Source organism: Wyeomyia smithii, chromosome 2, assembly GCF_029784165.1.
Source record: "Wyeomyia smithii strain HCP4-BCI-WySm-NY-G18 chromosome 2, ASM2978416v1, whole genome shotgun sequence".
In the NCBI taxonomy this organism is placed as follows: Eukaryota; Metazoa; Arthropoda; class Insecta; order Diptera; family Culicidae; genus Wyeomyia; species Wyeomyia smithii.
Window position 1 is genome coordinate 155,906,306 of NC_073695.1, and position 20,563 is coordinate 155,926,868.

Consider the following 20,563-nt stretch of genomic DNA (forward strand, 5'->3'; position numbering starts at 1 on the left):
TGAGTCGCGGTGTCGATGATCAAGCCAGAAAGGAACGCGTATTCTTCCTCCGGAGGAAGTTCCTCGTGAGACTCGATAGATTCCGCTATGATAGTCTCATAAGTTGTTGAACCATTAGCAATTGAAATGACGATTGGAAGATGATCACTACCGTGAGGATCATTGATTACTTTCCACTGGCAATCTAACGCTAGAAATGTCGAGCAACCCCCATTGCAAACAGTGGGTGTTAAAATCTCCTAAAATCAAAAAAGGTGCGGGAAGCAATTCTGCTATGTCAGAAAGTTGCCTCCGTTCAATCCGCACGGTTGATTATTTGTATTTAGGAAAGTTTCACAAAGCGCAAAAGCGTCACAATTATAAGTGTTTATTAAATGAGAAAATAAATCGAATTTGGGGATGATACTTCTGCAATTCCACTGTAATAAAGTGATAAAATTCCTCACTTCTTTCGCCGTAGTCTTCGAAAGATATGATTGCTGAAATGAGGGGCCAAGTTGCAGTAAGTTGCTTTAAAAATGTTTTCACTGTAGGAAAAAGGGCAAGAAGAATATTTTGTAGGGAATCTTGTAAATATCGGGGGACGTTGTAAATATCCAGTCCACGATGTCAGAAAATTTTATGAACCCTGTTTTTTTATCTTCGGATCGAGAAATGGGTGCACGAGGGGTTTTTGGTGCCCCAGGAAGCGGTGGGTACTCCTGGTTAGATTTGAAATTAAAACCGGGAGGTACTTGCCTCGGTTTTTCTTCACCGCTTCCTTTTGCCGTAGGCTTACTGGTCATTCCGCTAGGAGTTGTCTTACGACCTTTGCGAGAAAGATAAGGAGAGTTCACTATTATCCTCTTCCTAGATCCTTATGGCATGGCATAAGAACACCATTCGACGGGATCGTCAGATGTACCCTCATCGGTTGGCAAAAAGGAAAAGATGTTTCCTGTCGAGGCTCAGCTCTCATTAGCCTTTCTGCAAAAGAGCGCTTTGATCGTTCCTTAAGGGAACACTTTATTTTCTCCTCGCGCTGTTTGTACGCGGGACATGCCGAAAGGTTATGCCGAGTTCCTTCGCAGTAAAGACACCTTTCAGTGTCCTCGTTGCAAGGGATCTCAGCATGATTGTCTCCGCATTTGCTGCAGCGTACCTTGTTGCAACAGTAGGTGGCTGTATGACCTAACTGCTTGCAGTTCTGGCAATGCATGACACGCGGTACAAACTAGCGCACAGGCGGCGAACCCTGTCCAAAAAAACTCTGTTCAAAAGGTTATCCGAAAGGAATCTGAAGGGGAGAATTTCTTCTTCTCTTCTACGATGGATACTGAATGCAATTGCTTGACATCCAGTATTTTTACAATTTTCATTGAGCGGTTCTTGAAACAGCCAGCCCCATAACGAGATTCCCTTCGGTAATCACACCGTCGATCTCTACGTCCTTAGCAGGGATGTACACGCGATACTCTCGCGTAAATAACTCGCAGCTAGCAATCGCGTTTGCTTGCTTCAAGTATCCCACGACAACTCGCAGTTTATTCGGTCTCACCTTGGTTATTTCGGTTACGGTCGAAAACTTTTTTGCCAGGTCCTTGCCAATTTGTATAATGTTTACCGGCTTCTTTACGGGCCGCAAAGAGACAAAAAATGGACCTATAGCGGCATCTGGGTAAGCTTTTACCCGTACCTCCGGAGCCTTCCGTACTGGGCTAGGTAAAGGGGAGGGTAAAGGGGACGGTAGAGAAAGGTGGTGGGGGAGATTTCAATTTCTTCCCCATTCGTTTCTACATCCAGGAATAAATCCACCTGCATGTTATCCATTTTTTTTATTACCGGTAACTCGCTGTAAAAACCCATATATGGAGGAGAATCAAAAAAAAGTTACTAAATGAAACAATAATTTGTTCAAATATAATGGTTCAAAACAAAAAAAAAAGTCAGTGGTAGTTGAAGGGGTAAAAAATGAAACACAATACTCAACAAGATGATCCTGACCAACGCACTGCTGTACGCTTCTTCGTGCTACAAACGAGGTAGCCAGAATCCGGCGGTGCGCGGGGAAGTGCTTCTGCTGTTGGACTGTCAGCAATTGTTACAGGGGTGGCTTCACGTGCTGTAAGCGGGGTATCCTTACCACGGCGATGCTGGGGATAGTTCTTCTGCCGCTATACTGTCGGCTATTGTCACCAAGGCTGGATTTCTTTTATGATAGCGATGTAGCCAGCACCAGGCGGTGCGGGATATAATTCCTGCTGCTGTGCGCAGGCTGTTATCACCACGGCACTGACTGAACCGAAAACAAAACCGTAACCGAAATGTATTGTTGAGCAAAATCCGTGCGAATCGATACGGACTGAAATAATATGCGTCTAAATTCATAATGGTGTCTGAGGAAAATTTTTAGCTTCTTGCAACATTCTGGCTCCGGAGATACTCATATTGGGTGGTATTTGGTCACTTTGGGCTGTTTTTCAGAAACCAAAAGTCGTCATTTTGGACTTTAAAATGACCTGTGGAATCAATTTCTGTCATCTGGGCGTAATTCTGGCTCTGAAAACATTCATATTGAATGGTATTTGGTCATTTCCGGCTGATTGCCAGACACCGGAAGGCAACATTTTGAATTTCAAGATTGTGTCTGTGATCAATTTTTAGTTTCTGTGCATCTTTCTGGTCCCGGAGATACTCATATTTTATGGAAATCGTCCATTTCAGGCTGTTTTCCAGAAACCGGAAGTTGCCATTTTACAATTCAAAATGTTGTCGGAAGTCGATTTGTGGCTCCAGTGCATTATTACGATTCCGGTAGACAATTCAATTCCGGCTTCCGGAGATAATTTCTGGATTTTAAACGTCATACTGGTTAAAGAAACACTCATATTGGGTGGTATTTGGTCATTTTCAGCTGTTTTTCAGAAACCGGAAGTCGCCATCTTAGAATTCAAAATGGTATCTGTGGTCGATTTTAGCTCCTGTGTATCATTCTAGATCCGGATATTATTATACTGGGTGGAATTCGGCCTATTTTTGGCGGCTTTGCAGAAACCGGAAGTTGCCATCTTACAATCCAAAACGTTGCCTGAGGTCGATTATGAAACATATTTGTTACCACTAAAAACATCCACCTTCCAAATATGGTTCCATTTAGTTGGTTAGTTCGCGAGACGTGCAGAAATTCGTGCAGAATCATGTGTTTCCAGAAAAGGGAGAGGCGTCGAACCATTAAGGACATATTTGTTACCTCCAAAAACATTCATATGTGCAGAAATTTCATTTCATTTGTATGGAACCCCTTCCTTCCAGAAAAGGGAGGGGCGTCTAACTATTATGGACATATTTGTTACCCATTAAAACATCCACATGCCAAATAAAATATATAACTTAACTTACTTTATGCTACGGATACGTTTTTAAAAAATAAAAAAATTGTAAATATGAGAATTAGTGATTAGTGGGATGGATTAGAAAAGAAAAAATCTAGTGGGACAAATATGTGTAGAAAATCATCGATGGGACAAACAGACTTCGCATGGTTTTTCAAGATTTTCGGAACAAACAATGTTATTTTTAAAAGTTTTTTAAAAATATACATCGAAATAGACTCATTGGTGATAAAAAACGAAAATCGACCCAAAGTAACAGGGGACAACAATGCGTAGAACGGCAGTCCATCCCTTGAAAGGATTCGTCCCAAATCTCCATAAAATTTGTCTTTGTCTTTAGGGATGAAAACCGGGGGAAGATGACACCCCGTTAAGCATACAGACGCGAGGCATACGGACGCGAGGCATAGTACGCTAGGCATAATGGACGGCAGGCATACGGACACGAGGCATATGGACGCGAGGCATATGAACGCGAGGCCGAATGGACGCGAGGCCGAACGGACGCGAGGCCGAATGGACGCAAGGCCGAATGGACGCGAGGCCGAATGGACACAAGGCCAAGGAAAAGTGATGCGAAATATGTTTTTATCATCATCATCATCACAGCCCTCTTTCAATATCATGTATTTCGCTTCAAAGTGTCATTTGGAAAGCAATACACTCGCGGCCTTCGGCCGACTCGCTGTTCGAGCGAATGCTGTCCTTACTCGCTACCGCTCGTTCGGACTTAGTTAAGGGAAGAAAACTCTGTTTGAGTAGACCTAGGAAACCAGTAGATCAGTCGTTCAGGTGCGAGAGGCCGCCGCTTCCGACGGCGGGTCGGCGGCTGGCCCGGACTGCGGAAACCACGGCGGCTTAGTGCCGCCTCGTTTCCTTGCCCTCGATTATGCGTCTTCGCCGCATGATTTCAAGAAAAGTATTATACCCAACTTTAACTCTTTAGGAATATATTTACACTTGAACTACATAATTGAATCTCATGCGATCGTACAACATCCATTCGGCCTCGCGTCCATTCGGCCTCGCGTCCATTCGGCCTCGCGTCCATTCGGCCTCGCGTCCATTCGGCCTCGCGTCCATTCGGCCTTGTGTCCATTCGGCCTCGCGCCCGTTATGCCTCGTGGCAGTATGCCTCGTATCCATTATGCCTCACATCCATTATGCCTCGCGTCTGTATGCCTAGCATACTATGCCTAACATCCATATGCCTAGCGTCCATATGCCTCGTGTCCCGTCCCCGTTTTTACAACCTATTGCTATTTTGAATTTTGTTATAATGGTTTTGTTGTTTTCTGGTATATCTTCAAATAGTACATAATTGAATTTGCCTTCGAGAAATTTTGGAATTTGGATAGCAAAAATTATGTGAGTTCCATTGTGTAATGTGTGTACTTCTAAGTATTCAAAAACTTGGTCAAGGTTTGTCATTACAATCTCTTGCTCTTCTAGAAGTTTAAGTATAAAAAAGGTTTCGTTTCCTGACAACATGGCTGTTGGTAATATCCCTAATTTTGACATTTGGACATTTTCGAGTATTTCTCTTGTTTGTTTTTCTAATGTATCGATGTTAAATAACAATTTATGAAATAATTGTCTGAACAATAAATTACTGTCGTTCGAAAGATGGTTTTTAAGAGCAGAGATTTCTTTCATGACTAGTATTTGTTGAGCATTTACGTGCTCTATTATTGCATTAATTTTTGTCTGAAAGTCGTTGTTAATGCGTATTTGTCTTTCGTTGTTACGTACCAGTTCGTTAGTTTTAGTTTCGTGTTCGTTCAAGGTTTTGTAGATGTCTTGTAAGTCGTCGTTATCCATGTTACCTGAGAGTAGTTTTATGAATGAGCCGAGTGGGTTAAACAGTTCGCGTCGATGTCGTCTAATGGGTTGTAATTTGCTAAAGGATACCAATAATCCATTCATCCTTATTTGCAGGATTTCTTGGAATTCTCTAGCTTTGTCGCTGTATTCGAGAGATTTCAAAGTGTATTTCAAATTATCTATGCAACTTTGAAATGTCTCTAGTTTGATGACGTGTAAGTGTAAATGATGATTTTGGATAATTTTTGCCTCGCGTTCCTGGAATGCCACTATCCCTGGATGTCTTGTCAAGTCAGTCAGAACCACCTCGGTCCGAGTGGTTTGTACTAGTCCGATGAGTAGGAGGATGGAGTTGAACATCTAAAATGAGAAAAAATAAAGTGTGATTATGGATGAACATTCAGGCTTTTTGCTTTCTTCTAATTTTCGATTTGTGAATCTTTCTTCTGGCGTTATCTTTGAAGGTCTTCCTGTAATCGTGGACTACTTTAGAAGGTTTGAACTTTGCTTTGGTTTTACTTTTGATACCTTGCCGTGCCTTATACACAGTCTCGTCAGGTTGCACGCATGGTTCAACCTCTCGGTTTTTGTTGTGCCACTGAAGGTCCTTCGAGTATTTTTTCTGTAGCGCCGGCGTTGCTTCATCGTAAACTTTTCAGCTATTTTCTGAAATTTTCGCAGCATCCAGTGGTCGGTCTTCTCCGTCCTTTAATCCGTAGAACACCTCTCTTGGCTTTGGTCTTGTGCTGGAATGAATCGTGTTGTTATAATAGCCTACGCTTAATCGGTTTCTTTTTGGGATAACTCTTCGTGCTTTTCACGTACGCAGCGATAGATTTCGCTTATTGTCGAATGGAACCTTTCAACAATACCGTTAACTTCACTTTTATTAGAAGGTGTGTCATAAACTTCGACACCAGAATCGTGAAGCATGCCTCGAGCTTCTACAGATTTCATCGCTGGTTCATTATCGGTCACGATGAGTTTAGGGAGCCCAAAGGTGGAAATGAGTTTAGTAAATCCAGAACGAATATCGGGTATTGATCTGGACTTGATAGCGATCAAGATACCGTATTTCGAAAGTTTATCTACTGCTGATAAAAAGATATTAGGTTGGCATATGAAGACCTATTGCCTATAGGTCCTTGTGAAAGCACAGCGCCTATAGCAAAGTTACTGGCATCCGTTGTTAAGATAAACGGTTTGCTTAAGTCGGGATATTGTAAAACGTGGCTGCTTGTGAGTAGCGTTTTACACTTGTTAAAAGCCATGATGAAGTCATCTGAATGATTAATTTTCTCTCCTTTTCGCAACTGATTTGTAAGAGGTTTTACAATACGAGCAAAGTTTCGGATAAATCTTCTACAGTATCCTATTGTTCCCAAAAATCCTCGGAGCTCTGTCTCGGATTTTGGTAGTGGCCAATTTTTTATTGCTATAATTTTATCTGGGTTGGGTTTCACTCCCTCGGACGTGACAACATGTCCTAGGAAAGCTACTTCTTCTCGTAAAATTTTTGATTTATCGAGTTGTATTTGGAGGTTGAATTTTTGAAGTGCGTGGAACACTTTTCTTAGATTAATCAAATGTTCTTGCAATGAAGAGGAGAAAATAATTATGTCATCCATATACACTAAACAGACGGTACCAATCAAATCGCGTAGAACGTCATCCATAACTCTCTGAAAGGTTGATGGTGCGTTCTTAAGTCCAAAAGGCATTCGAATGTGTTCGTATTTGCCATGATATACCGAAAATGCAGTTTTCGGTATATCTTTTGATTCGACTTCGATCTGGTGAAATCCAGATGCGAGATCGAGAGTTGTGAAATAATTACATCTACCGAGTTTATCGAGAACTTCGGTGATGTTAGGAAGGGGGTATTTGTCATCTACCGTTTTAGAATTTAATTTCCGGTAGTCGACGACAAGTCGCCACTTTTTCAATCCAGAAGCATCCGCTTTCTTAGGTACCACCCAAATTGGTGAGGACCAAGGCGAGTTAGAGGGTCTTATAATGCCCTGATTGAGGAGTTCTCTTATCTGTTTCTGGACTTCATCTTTCAAATGGTAAGGATATCTATAGCTTTTAGAGTGGATAGGCATATTGTCTACTGTTTCGATGCTGTGTTTCACGGCATTCGTGAAACCTAGTTTTGTCTCTTTCAGGTGGAAAATCGAGTGATATTGGCTGATTAATTTTGTTAGGTACGATTTTTCTTCGCTGTTCAAATGCTCTAGTCGTAGCTGTCTCAATAGTTCGTTTTTTGTTCTGTCGTTTTGTGTGGGTGGAGGAGGAGAAAGACCGGGTTATAGTCGGTTGTGGAATGAGCGGTTTGTTCTGGTAGCTGTTTCGTGGTGGTATTATTGGTTTTTGCTGTTGTTTTCCAACATCGTATTGTCCTGTTTTTCTAGCAATTTCATTGGCTTTATCAATAGCATATTGAAAGGCTTGATTCAACGTTGTTGGTTGCATCAGGCCGACATGGTTGGCAAATGGTTCTTCAAGTCCATCGACAAATTTTTCGAGACATAACTTGTCCACAAATCTCACAAGTTCAGCGAGGTTTTCCCACTCTTGGCTTGTCTGGATGTTTGTGGATATGCCGGTGAAACAATCCCTGATACTGGCGTAGAATTCGTTTACAGATTGTTTATCTTGACGCAAGGAAAATAATTTTTGCAGTAACGTGGATAACTCCCGTTTGTCACCGTATAATAAAAGTAATTGAGCTTTTATCGCTGACCAGTCTAAAGGAATTCCGTTCGAGGCTAGCATATCACCAGCTTCGCCAACGATTTTGTTGCGAATCTCTTGCAACCACAATTAATAAATATCTGTTTTCTCAAGAGATTTGAAATGATGCAAAATTCTTTCAACGGACTGAGTCCAGGTACTAAGTTAAAATGGACTTCTAGAATATTGGGGAAGACCTTTCACAATGTCGGGCACTCTACCGCGCGCGAGATCGTCCGTAGGCATGGGGATTTGTTCGTCAGGAATTTCGGCTAAATTTTGTTGCAACTGAGCAATTTCTTGCTCCCTATCTTCCAGTTTTTGAAGCACCTCTTGTAAGTGGGTTTGTATCTGCGTAGCTTGCATTTGCCCCTGTTGGCTCAGTTGAGCTAGCTGGCTCTCTCTCGCATTCAATCTTTCTGTTAGAGCGGTGATCTCTAGTTGCAACTGTTCTATTTGTACGTGGGCCATGTCTCTATTCTTGTTAAATCTATCACTTCTACTCATATAATCTACTTTTGTTGGAAATCACAGGAAATCACCGATGTGGGTATTGAAATACTATGGCTCTATGTTTTTAATTACGTTCTTAAATATTCAGTATCGAAAAACTTTTCACGATTGATTGATTTGATTCGATAAAATTACACTACAATACGTTACGCTTCAATGATTAATTCTGATTCGATTACGATTGCACTTTAAATATTTGTAGTACTTTTTAAAATTTCTTGATTATAATTAACACTTTTTCACTTAGTTGGTTACAATCTTAAGATTAAATAGACTCACCTCGAATCTACGATATCCCTTCGTGGACGGTTTCCCGGATGAGATCTATTAGGATGCGCGGCGTACACGAATGATCGCGAGAAATCTGCACTGTACTACAATGATTTTCGATGCTCGAGAAATCTACACTTAATCGCAATGATTTTCTTTGTCCGAGAAATCTATAGTCGTCACAATAATTTTTCGCTAACACTCGCGGACACTTAGCGCATTCTACCGACTGCGCCACTTAACTTACTTTATGCTACGGATACGTTTTTAAAAAATAACTACACGTCTTCACCGCTAAAACTAGACTGACTTTATTAAGGATAATTTTAATTGTTCTGGCCCTACACACTTGGCTAATCTGCTGACCTCGCATTCCTGGTAGTGTCTCCATGTGGCGATGGTTCGGTGATCGAAGTCTGGCACCTATGCTGATGAAAGCAGAACAGGTGCCGGTCACGTTAACGGGTTGTTGCCAATCGACATACTTCCAGCCGGGCTTTGGTTGCTTCTGCAGACACTACTGCACGTGGTAAGTTGAGGTGCAAAGTTAGTTGCGTTGTTAACTTATATATATATATATATATATATATATATATATATATATATATATATATATATATATATATATATATATATATATATATATATATATATATATATATATATATATATATATATATATATATATATATATATATATATATATATATATATATATATATATATATATATATATATATATATATATATATATATGGCGAATGGTTGGACACGTGTCACTTGAGATCCTATTGTGGTCATTCACCTCTGTCCAGCAATTCCTATCCCAACCTCCACGTGGTGCCAATCGGGATACGAGTAACCTTAGCGGAGATCGGGTAACCAACCCCGGTGGAAACTTTGGTCGTATGCTGACTGGGAAGGGGGAACGTACGCGGCTGTTTCCCCATGTTAGCGGCGGCGTACAACAGCGTCTGATCCGGAGCGGGCGGCTGAATCATGAAACGCGGTGTCTCGCCAGCTATATCAAAGACGGCAGCCCCGTCGCGAGACTAGGTATCGCAGCCCTAGTAAGGCAGCATACTTAATTTTAAATACTACGAGCAATCCAGATATAAATACGAAATGGAATAATCGGCATGGACCTAGGCGAACGAAAAAGGACAACGATTATTGGAAACTCGGTACTTGGAATGTAAGGACTCTACTCGAACCGGCACGCGCAAGTATCCTGGCTAGAGAGCTGCGGAAAGTGAAAGTGGAGGTTGCAGCTATCCAAGAGGTGCGGTGGCCGAAATCGGGAGAACGCGAATTCCGAGCAGTAGATCCTATCGCGGACACTTCATTTAAGTACCACATCTACTATAGCGGCGGCGTGAAAGCAGAAAGAGGAGTCGGTTTCGTGCTAATTGGAAAACAGATGAAGCGTGTCATTAGATGGAGGCCGATCAGTGACCGTATATGCGTGTTGAGAATTAAGGGCAAATTCTTCAACTACAGCCTAATAAATGTGTACGCACCGACCAACGAGAAACCCGATGACGAAAAGGAGGAGTTCTATGAGCTCCTGGAAAAGACATACAATGAGTGCCCAGGACACGATATAAAGATTGTCATCGGGGATGCAAATGCACAGGTCGGGCATGAAGACTTCTTCCGCCCCGTAACTGGTAGGGAAAGCTTCCACTCTACTACGAATGACAATGGCCTGAGGCATGTTAATTTCGCTGCAGCTAGGGGGATGGCTATATGTAGCACTTATTTTGCACGCCGGAACATACGTAAGCACACCTGGATGCACCCGAATGGAGAGCTTTGCTCTCAAATTGACCACGCTCTGATTGATGGACGGCACTTTTCAGACGTTACAGACGTGAGGTCGTTCAGAGGACCGAACGTTGACTCGGATCACTTTCTCGTAGTAGCCAAAATCCGCGCCCGGCTGTCCAACGTGCTGAAATCCAAGGCAACGAGGAGGATGCAGATGAATATCCAGCGGCTATCAACTGAAGGAGTGGCTGCAGAGTACTCGCAGAAAGTTGATGAACGGATTGTGGAAAGATTTGAAGGGAACCTGAATGAACAGTGGAGGCACATCCACAGTTCGATCAGCACTACAGCGCGAGAAGTGTTGGGTACAACTGCGGCAGCTGCGCCCAATGAGTGGTTTGACGCTGAGTGCCAGCGAGTGACGGAAGAGAAGAACCGCGCCAGGGGTCACATGGTGGCCACGGCTGTTACTTGTCAGAGCATGGGTAGATATCGAGATGCAAGAGCCGCTGAAAAGAGACTCCATCGCCGGAAGAAACGACAACATTGGGAGCGTATTCTTGCGGAGGCGGAAGGTTGCTTCTCCAGGCACGATGCGAGGAGCTTCTACAAGAAGGTCAACGGAATCAGGAATCGAAACGTGTCAGCCCCTGTCATGTGCAACGATAGGGAGGGGAACCTGATAACCGATAAAACAGAGGTGGCCAGGCGTTGGAAGGAACACTTCAGTGTGCTGTTGAACGGGGAGGGAAACAGTGGAGTCGAAAGGAGCAGGATGACTATTGAGAATGATGGTCAAGCTGTGGATCCACCATCCATGAACGAGGTAAAGAAAGCAGTGAAAGAGCTGAGAAACTGCAAGGCAGCCGGGAAGGACGGCATTCCCGCTGAACTCTTCAAAGTCGGGAGCGAACAGCTGTATCGTGCCATCCATCGGATCATGCTAAGAGTGTGGTCTGATGAAGAATTGCCCTCGGACTGGTTGGAGGGTCTCATATGCCCGATCTACAAAAAAGGCCATCGCCTGGACTGTAGCAATAATCGGGGCATAGCTCTTCTCAATACCGTGTACAAAATTCTCTCCCGCATCCTGTTCCACAGACTGAGGCCGTTGCAGGAGACCTTTGTTGGCGAGTACCAATGCGGTTTTCGAGGGGGACGCTCCACGACGGACCAAATGTTTACCTTGCGACAAATCCTCGATAAATTTCTAGAATACAACTTGCAGACGCACCATCTGTTCATAGACTTCAGGGCAGCGTACGATTCAGTCAAGAGAAATGAGTTATGGCAGATTATGATTGAACATGGCTTCCCAACAAAGCTGATAAGGCTGATTCGTGCCACTCTTGAAGGTTCTACATCAAGCGTCAGGATAGCCGGTGAGATATCGGACTCGTTCGTGACGTTAGATGGTTTGAAGCAGGGCGACGGGCTGTCGAACTTATTGTTCAACATCGCATTGGAAGGTGCTATACGGAGGGCTGGTGTGCAGAAAAACGGCACCATCATTACGAAGTCGCACATGCTTGTCGGTTTTGCGGACGATATCGACATCATTGGTATCAACCGTAGAGCTGTGGAAGAGGCCTTCGGACCTCTCAGGAGGGAAGCTGCGAGATTAGGGCTCGTCATAAACTCTGCCAAAACGAAATACATGGTGGCTGGTAGAGTGCGTGGTAGTCCGTCGGATGTTGGTGCTGCAGTGGTGCTAGATGGGAAAACATTTGAAGTAGTCGACGAATTTATTTACCTGGGAACATTAGTGACATGTGACAACGAGGTTAGCCGTGAGATAAAGAGACGGATAGCAGCCGCAAACAGGGCCTTTTACGGACTACGTAACCAGCTAAGGTCCCGCAGTGTACAAATCCGTACAAAATTTGCACTCTATAAAACACTGATTCTTCCGGTGGCTCTCTACGGCCATGAATCATGGACGCTGAAAAAGGCTGATCGGTGAGCTCTTGGTGTTTTTGAGCGTAGGATTTTGCGTTCAATCCTTGGCGGCAAACTAGAAAATGGTGTTTGGCGCAGACGCATGACCCATGAAGTGTACCAGGCATACAAATCGGCGGATATAGTCAAGCGGATAATACACGGCAGGCTTCAGTGGGCTGGGCATGTAGCGAGAATGCCGGATGAGCGTCAAGCGAAGGCTATATTTAGCAGGAATCCCGATAGACGTCGGCGACTTCGAGGTAGACCCCGCACTCGTTGGATGTGTGATGTCGACGAGGATGCACGCGAAATAGGTGTTAGGGGCGATTGGAGGATAGCAGCCCAAGACCGAGGGACAATGCGACGTATTCTGGATTCGGCACTGGATCGATAATCGGTCTGTCGCCTTAAAAGTAAAGTAAAGTAAGTATATATATATATATATATATATATATATATATATATATATATATATATATATATATATATATATATATATATATATATATATATATATATATATATATATATATATATATATATATATATATATATATATATATATATATATATATATATATATATATATATATATATATATATATATATATATATTATAATATATATATTTTATAATATATATATTATAATCGCAGGCTGTTTCGGTGCCTTGAAGTGCATTAGCAATGCATTGGTCGTCGTTGATGTCCAGGAGGTCTTTTCTCCCTGTACTGCTCTACTATCTGACACTCTTTTTCTAAAACGTAAGTTGTATTTTCACCAACTATTGCTATTTTGAATTTTATTATAATTGTTTTGTTGTTTTCTGGTATATCTTCAAATAGTACATAATTGAATTTGCCTTCAAGAAATTTTGGAATTTGGATAGCAAAAATTATGTGAGTTCCATTGTGTAATGTGTGTACTTCTAAGTATTCAAAAACTTGGTCAAGGTTTGTTATTACTATCTCTTGCTCTTCTAGAAGTTTAAGTATAAAAAAAGTTTCGTTTCCTGACAACATGGCTGTTGGTTATATCCCTAATTTTGACATTTGGACATTTTCGAGTATTTCTCTTGTTTGTCTTTCTAATGTATCGATGTTAAATAACAAATTATGAAATAATTGTCTTAACAATAAATTACTGTCGTTCGAAAGATGGTTTTTGAGATCAGAGATTTCCTGCATGACAAGTATTTGCTGAGCATTTACGTGCTCTATTATTGCATTAATTTTTGTCTGAAAGTCGTTGTTAATGCGTATTTGTCTTTCGTTGTTACGTACCAGTTCGTTAGTTTTAGTTTCGTGTTCGTTCAAGGTTTTGTAGATGTCTTGTAAGTCGTCGTTATCCATGTTACCTGAGAGTAGTTTTATGAATGAGCCGAGTGGGTTAAACAGTCCGCGTCGATGTCGTCTAATGGGTTGTAATTTGCTAAAGGATTCGAATAATCCATTCATCTTTATTTGCAGGATTTCTTGGAATTCTCCAGCTTTGTCACTGTATTCGAGAGATTTCAAAGTGTTTCAAATTATCTATGCAACTTTGAAATGTCTCTATTTTTGCCTCGCGTTCCTGGAATGCCACTATCCCTGGATGTCTTGTCAAGTCAGTCAGAACCACCTCGGTCCGAGTGGTTTGTACTAGTCCGATGAGTAGGAGGATGGAGTTGAACATCTAAAATGAGAAAAGATAAAGTGTGATTATGGATGGACATTCAGGCTTTTTGCTTTCTTCTAATTTTCGATTTGTGAATCTTTCTTCTGGCGTTATCCTTGAAGGTCTTCCTGTAATCGTGGACTACTTTAGAAGGTTTGAACTTTGCTTTGGTTTTACTTTTGATACCTTGCCGTGCCTTATACACAGTCTCGTCAGGTTGCACGCATGGTTCAACCTCTCGGTTTTTGTTGTGCCACTGAAGGTCCTTCGATTGTTTTTTCTGTAGCTCCAGCATTGCTTCGTCGTAAACTTTTCGGTTATTTTCTGAAATTTTCGCAGCATCCAGTGGTCGGTCTTCCACGTCCTTTAGTCCGTAGAACACCTCTCTTGGCTTTAGTCCTGTACTAGAATGAATCGTGTTATTATAATAGCCTACGCTTAATCGAAAAGTTTCTTTTTGGGATAACTCTTCGTGCTTTTCACGTACGCAGCGGTAGATTTCGCTTATTGTCGAATGGAACCTTTCAACAATACCGTTAACTTTACTTTTATTAGAAAGTGTGTCATAAACTTCGACACCAGAATCGTGAAGCATGCCACGAGCTTCTACAGATTTCATCGCTGGTTCATTATCGGTCACGATGAGTTTAGGGAGCCCAAAGGTGGAAATGAGTTTAGTGAATCCAGAACGAATATCGGGTATTGATCTGGACTTGATAGCGATCAAGATACCGTATTTCGAAAGTTTATCTACTGCTGATAAAAAGATATTTGGTTGGCATATGAAGATGTCAACATGTACAATGTCTAGAGGTTGTTTCGGCAGTGGAGTTTCGGCCAAAGTAGGTTAATAAGGTGACGCTTTTCTTCATATTTGGAAAATAATATTCTCTGCATAATTGGGCTAAATTTTTTGGGATACCTCTATGTGCGCGTGCATGAATTTTTTCGATAACGTCTTTCTGTTCTTCCGCGGTTCGGAGATCAGTTAAAATTTTCCGACATATTTTGATGCGAAATGTTTTACATCTGCTAAAATAATTGCAATAAACTATTTGCAGTGTATTAATTTATGTTTCGTCGCACATTATGCAGTTTACTCTTTTTGGATCTAAATATTCTTTGAAAATATTATAAATTATAGCAACTGAGAAATTAGCACGTGTCACTGTTCTCCGATGAACTCTTGGAAACACTTGTTCATATTCGTTTTTATCTTCCGGTCCGGTTTTCAAAATCAGTTGATTTGATAAGTAGTTAATGGGATGCAATGTCATACTTATAAACTCACCGTCGTCCGTATCGGCTGAATGGCAAGTAGCGTCGTCGGACAAATTTTCGAGTTCATTAGCATTCAACTCACTTGTTTTATTACGGGACAGTCCGTCGGCTACGACGTTTTGCTTACCGGGGCGATATTTCACCTCATAATCGAATTCTTCTAGGTGGAGGCGCCATCTAATCATCTTGTCATTTGGATCTTTGAGGCTAAATATGTAGGTAAACAGTTTGTGATCGGTAAAAAGGGTGAATTTTTTTCCAAACAAATGGGGTCTAAAATATTTGCAGGCCCAGAAGTTAGCAAGTAATTCCTTTTCTATTACTGAATATTTCTCCTCTGTCCTCGTCAGAGTCCTTGAAGCGAAAGCAACGGGTCTATCTTTGCCTATAGGTCCTTGCGATAATACGGCACCTATAGCGAAATTGCTAGCATCCGTTGTTAAAATAAACGGTTTGCTAAAATCGGGGTATTGTAAAACGTGACTACTTGTTAGTAGCGTTTTACATTTATTGAAGGTCATAATGAAGTCTTCGGAATGTTTAATTCCCTCGCCTTTGCGCAGTTGGGTCGTAAGTGGTTTTACGATTTTTGCAAAGTCCTTGATAAATCTCCTGTAATATCCAATAGTACCTAAAAATCCTCTAAGTTCCGTTTCGGACTCTGGTAATGACCAGTTCTTCATGGCTATGATTTTATCGGGGTTTGGCTTAACTCCTTCGGGCGTGACAACATGTCCAAGAAAAGCCAGTTCCTTTCTCAAGAATTCTGACTTATCAAGTTGCACTTGAAGATTAAATTTTTGTAATGCGTCAAAGACTTTTTTAAGATTAAGAAGGTGTTCCTGAAGTGAGGTAGAAAAGATGATTATATCATCCTGATTAGAGATGGTGCATACTAACTTCAATGATTGCGATGTTTGTATAACGGTTATAAACTGCCCTTCATATTTCTGCACATTTGTCACAGCGCTACTACTACCAAGACAACTATTTTAGTACTTAAGGAAAATTCTGGCAGTAAAGTTCTCAGTTAATAAACCTACCTACAATAAGGCAAACACGTTTTAGCTAAATTCTACCCGTGATACTGAAAATGTTTTAATTTTTCGAAGAAGTTCTTCCCGCGTTCGGCATAAGTTTTGGCGATTTAGTTGCTGCTGCAACCGGAACATTGAGCCTACCAGTAACGTGCCTCACACAACACATCCATATACACAAGGCAAACGGTTCCAATTAATTCTCTTAAAACGTTGTCCATCACTCTTTGGAAGGTAGATGGTGCGTTTTTTAATCCAAAAGGCATTCTAACGTATTCATATTTCCCATGATCTACCGAAAATGCGGTTTTCGGTATATCTTTTGTTTCGACTTCGATCTGGTGGAACCCAGAAGCGAGATCGAGAGTTGAAAAATATTTACATCTACCGAGTTCGGTGATGTTAGGCATTGGGTATTTGTCGTCTATAGTTTAGGAATTTAATTTACGATAGTCGACTACAAGTCGCCATATTTTTTGCCCTGATGCGTCTGCTTTTTTTGGCACTACCCACATAGAAGATGACCATGGAGAATTTGAGGGTCTGATGATTCCTTGATCAAGCATCTCTCTTATCTGTTTTTGTACTTCGTCTCGGAGGTGGTAGGGGTAGCGATTACTTTTTGAGTGGATTGGCATATTGTCTTGAGTTTCAATACTGTGTTTCACGGCATTAGTAAAACCTAACGTTCTTTGTTTCAAATGGAAAATGGATTGGTACTAAGCAATCAATTTGGTAAGATTTTTCTTCTCTTCGATATTCAAATGGTCGAGGCGTAATTGTTCGAAAAGTCTGGCTTCGTCGGGATTGGGTTCATTTGGAGAGGAATAGCCTATTTCATAGTTATTAATATCGATTTCGACGGCGGGTAGATGCAATTCGACAGGGTTATTTGCTAGATTAGAAATCATAATGGTAGCTTTCGAATTTTCGGCAGTGTATATGCCGGAATGAATAAGGATTTTGTCTTGTAGTATATAATTTTTGGATAAAAGAAAATCACCAGAGTTTTTAAGAACTTGCAATTCTATAGGTTTCGTCTAATGTGCATTTAATTGGATTCTAGTTGAGGATGGATATTTTTTTAACATAGTTATTTTTGTGGTTCCTAGTCTAATTCGGTAGAGTTAGTCAGAATTTCGGCTTTAAGTTGTCTAAGAGCTTCGTAGACTATTAGTCCGTCGAAGTAAGGATGAAAATCGAAAACATAGAAAGTCAAGTTACTGGGTGTGTGATTCTGCATCTATTTAAATTGACGTGTTTTGTACTGATGTAGTTTTTGTTTGCACCAGTATTGATTAAAATTTTAAGTTTTCCCTAAGACGTTCCTATTTCTACATATGGAATGAAATTGTTTATGTTGCTAGCTGAGTTGCGGTGTCCAGATGAAAATTTAAGACGTCTTCTGTTACGTCTGTATTTCCATTTGATTCTGTTTGCTGGTCTGGAATTGCGTCAGCGTCTTGGGTTGAATTTTCGGTCACATATTGGCTATCAGAATATTGGTTATGGTAGTAGTTATAGTCGGTGTACTGATTGTACTCATTGTGCTCATTCTGGTCGTCTTCCACCAGGGGGTTAGGGCGGTTCATATAGTTTATGTTTCTTGAAGGAGAGATCTGTCAACATCCATTGGTTCGGCTCTTGGTATGGGATTTGGTGATGGTGTGCGATAAGGTGGGAAATTGGGTTGGAATTTTGGTGAGTGGAATGGCTGTTGCGAGTTGTTTTGTTGAAAATATTGTTGCTGCTGATTTGGTTGAGGGTTGAACTGTCGGTATGGTTGAAAATTATTTATTGGTCGTGGGTTTCCTTGGTTTAGCATTGGCTTATTGAATTGTGGTCTATGTTGAGGAAAAGTCTGATAAGTTTTTACGTGTTGTTGGGGTTGTCGGAAGATATTCGGTTTTGGAGGTGGTCGAGAGTTATTGTTGAGAAACATATTTCTTGAAGGTAATACAGGTTTCGGTTGATTTTTGCCAACGTCATAAATGCCAGTTTTTCTAGCGATTTTATTCGCTTTTTATATCGCATGCTGAAAAGCTTGTTTTAGTGTGGTTGGCTGCATTAGCCCGACATGTGTTGCATATGGTTCGTCTAGACCATCAATGAATTTTTCTAAGCATAGTTTGTCCACGAAACGCACAATTTCCGCCGGTTTCTCCCATTCTTGGCTAGTCTGAATGTGCGTTGAGATACCGGTAAAGCAGTCCCTAATGCTAGAGTAAAAGTTATTCACAGAAAATCTTTCTTGTTTGAGCGAGAATAATTTTTGCAAAAGAGTTGATAATTCGCGCTTATCTCCGTATAACAGAGTAAGCTGTGCTTTGATGCTTGGCCAATCCAATGGAATCCCACTAGATGCTAACATATCGCCAGCCTCACCAACGATCTTATTACGAATTTCTTGAAGCCACAATTGGTAGATGTCTGTGGTTTTGAGAGAATAGAAGTGGTTCAGGATTCGTTCTACTGATTGAGTCCAAGTGCTCAACTGATGGGCACTGCCCGAGTATTGCGGGAGGCTTTTTATAATGTCAGGCACTCTGCCACACGCGAAATCATTTTTTATCTCGGGTGTGGTATCGCGCAGTTCTGGCGTCTCAGCCATCTAAATTTGCAATTGAGCAATTTCTTGCTCGCGGTTCTCCAGCTTCTGCAGCACTTCTTGCAACTGTGCTTGCATTTGGGAGACTTGGTTTTGCCCCTGATGGGTTAAATGAGAAAGCTGCTGTTCTTTCTCATGCAGTTTTTGAGCAAGAACATTCAGTTCCCGCTGAAATTGTTCCATTTGCATTTCCGACATGTTTCTTTTGTCGTCGAATTTATTCGTGCGTTTCATAAGCACGTAAACTTTTTTATATTAATCTTAACTTCGTCAATCTATTCAAATTATTTCAAAACCTTTCGTTGATTTATCGTTCGCGACGTACTTTATTAGGTACGTTAGAGAACTTCTTAATTTTTTTTAATCGCGGCACTATATTTCTTCGTACGTTAAAACTTCCTCGTTGATTGAATTTCCGACGCTATATTTTTCAAGATATTAAATTCTTAATTTATTCTGTTTACGGCACTGTATTTTTTTTTTTAAACGATAAACTTCTAAATTGCTTGTTTTCGCAACACTATATTTTTATACGTTTAAACTTTTTATTAATAACTTGCATTCACGACACTAATTTCTTTGTTTTAATTTTGAATATTAAGAAACTTGAACTACGCTTACCTTATAATTAGCGATATTCTCTCGCTTTTTGGTTCGGCGGATTTTTAACACTGTCTCCAACACAAATCACGCGATATTCACTCGCGGACGCTAAGTTGCGGATGATAGAACTGCGTTTTTTTTAAATCCGCGCCGACTGCGCCACTTAACTGACTTTATGCTACGGATCCGCTTTTAAAAAATAACTAAACGACTTCACAGCTAAAACTAGACTGACTTTATTAAGGATAATTTTAATTGTTCTGGCCCTACACACTTGGCTAATCTGCTGACCTCGCATTTCTGGTAGTGTATCCATGTGGCGATGGTTCGGTGGTCGAAGTCTGGCACCTTTGCTGATGAAAGCAGCCAGGTACCGGTCACGTTAACGGGTAGTTGCCAATCGACATACTTCCAGCAGGGCTTTGGTTTCTTCTGCTGACGCTGCTGCACGTGGTGCGTTGAGGTGCAAAGTTAGTTGCGTTGTTAACTTATATATATATATATATATATATATATATATATATATATATATATATATATATATATATATATATATATATATATATATATATATATATATATATATATATATATATATATATATATATATATATATATACCTATTTCGAGCAGTCATGCAGAAGTGCCTGGATGACTGCCTCTTTCCGGAGAGGTGGAAGCGACAGACGTTGGTGCTGTTACCGAAGGCGGGGAAACCGCCAGGGGACCCATCGGCATACAGACCTATCTGTCTGCTGGACACTTCGGGCAAGGTGCTTGGGAGGATCATCCTCAACAGACTGGCGAAGTACACAGAGGGTGTAAACGGTCTGGCAAGTAACCAGTTCGGCTTCCGGAAAGGTAGGTCAGCGTAAGAGTTGGGGTATTCGCTACTGCGCACATGTCACGCGCGACGTGAGGAATGCGTTCAACAGTGCCAGTTGGGACTCCAT

General features: G+C 41.2%; 1 protein-coding gene across 1 annotated transcript in view; it reads right to left on the bottom strand.

Moving 5' to 3' along the window:
- Positions 1 to 14,031: 14,031 nt before the first annotated feature.
- Positions 14,032 to 20,563, bottom strand: part of LOC129720122 (putative uncharacterized protein DDB_G0286901) — a gene marked incomplete at its 5' end in the record, with an annotated part of 11,552 nt that continues 5,020 nt past the window's right edge. The window contains 3 exons of the mRNA XM_055671557.1: positions 14,032 to 14,099; positions 14,268 to 14,837; positions 15,373 to 16,204. Of these exons, the coding sequence (XP_055527532.1) occupies positions 14,032 to 14,099; positions 14,268 to 14,837; positions 15,373 to 16,204 (1,470 nt within the window). The remainder of the gene's footprint in view (positions 14,100 to 14,267; positions 14,838 to 15,372; positions 16,205 to 20,563) is intronic.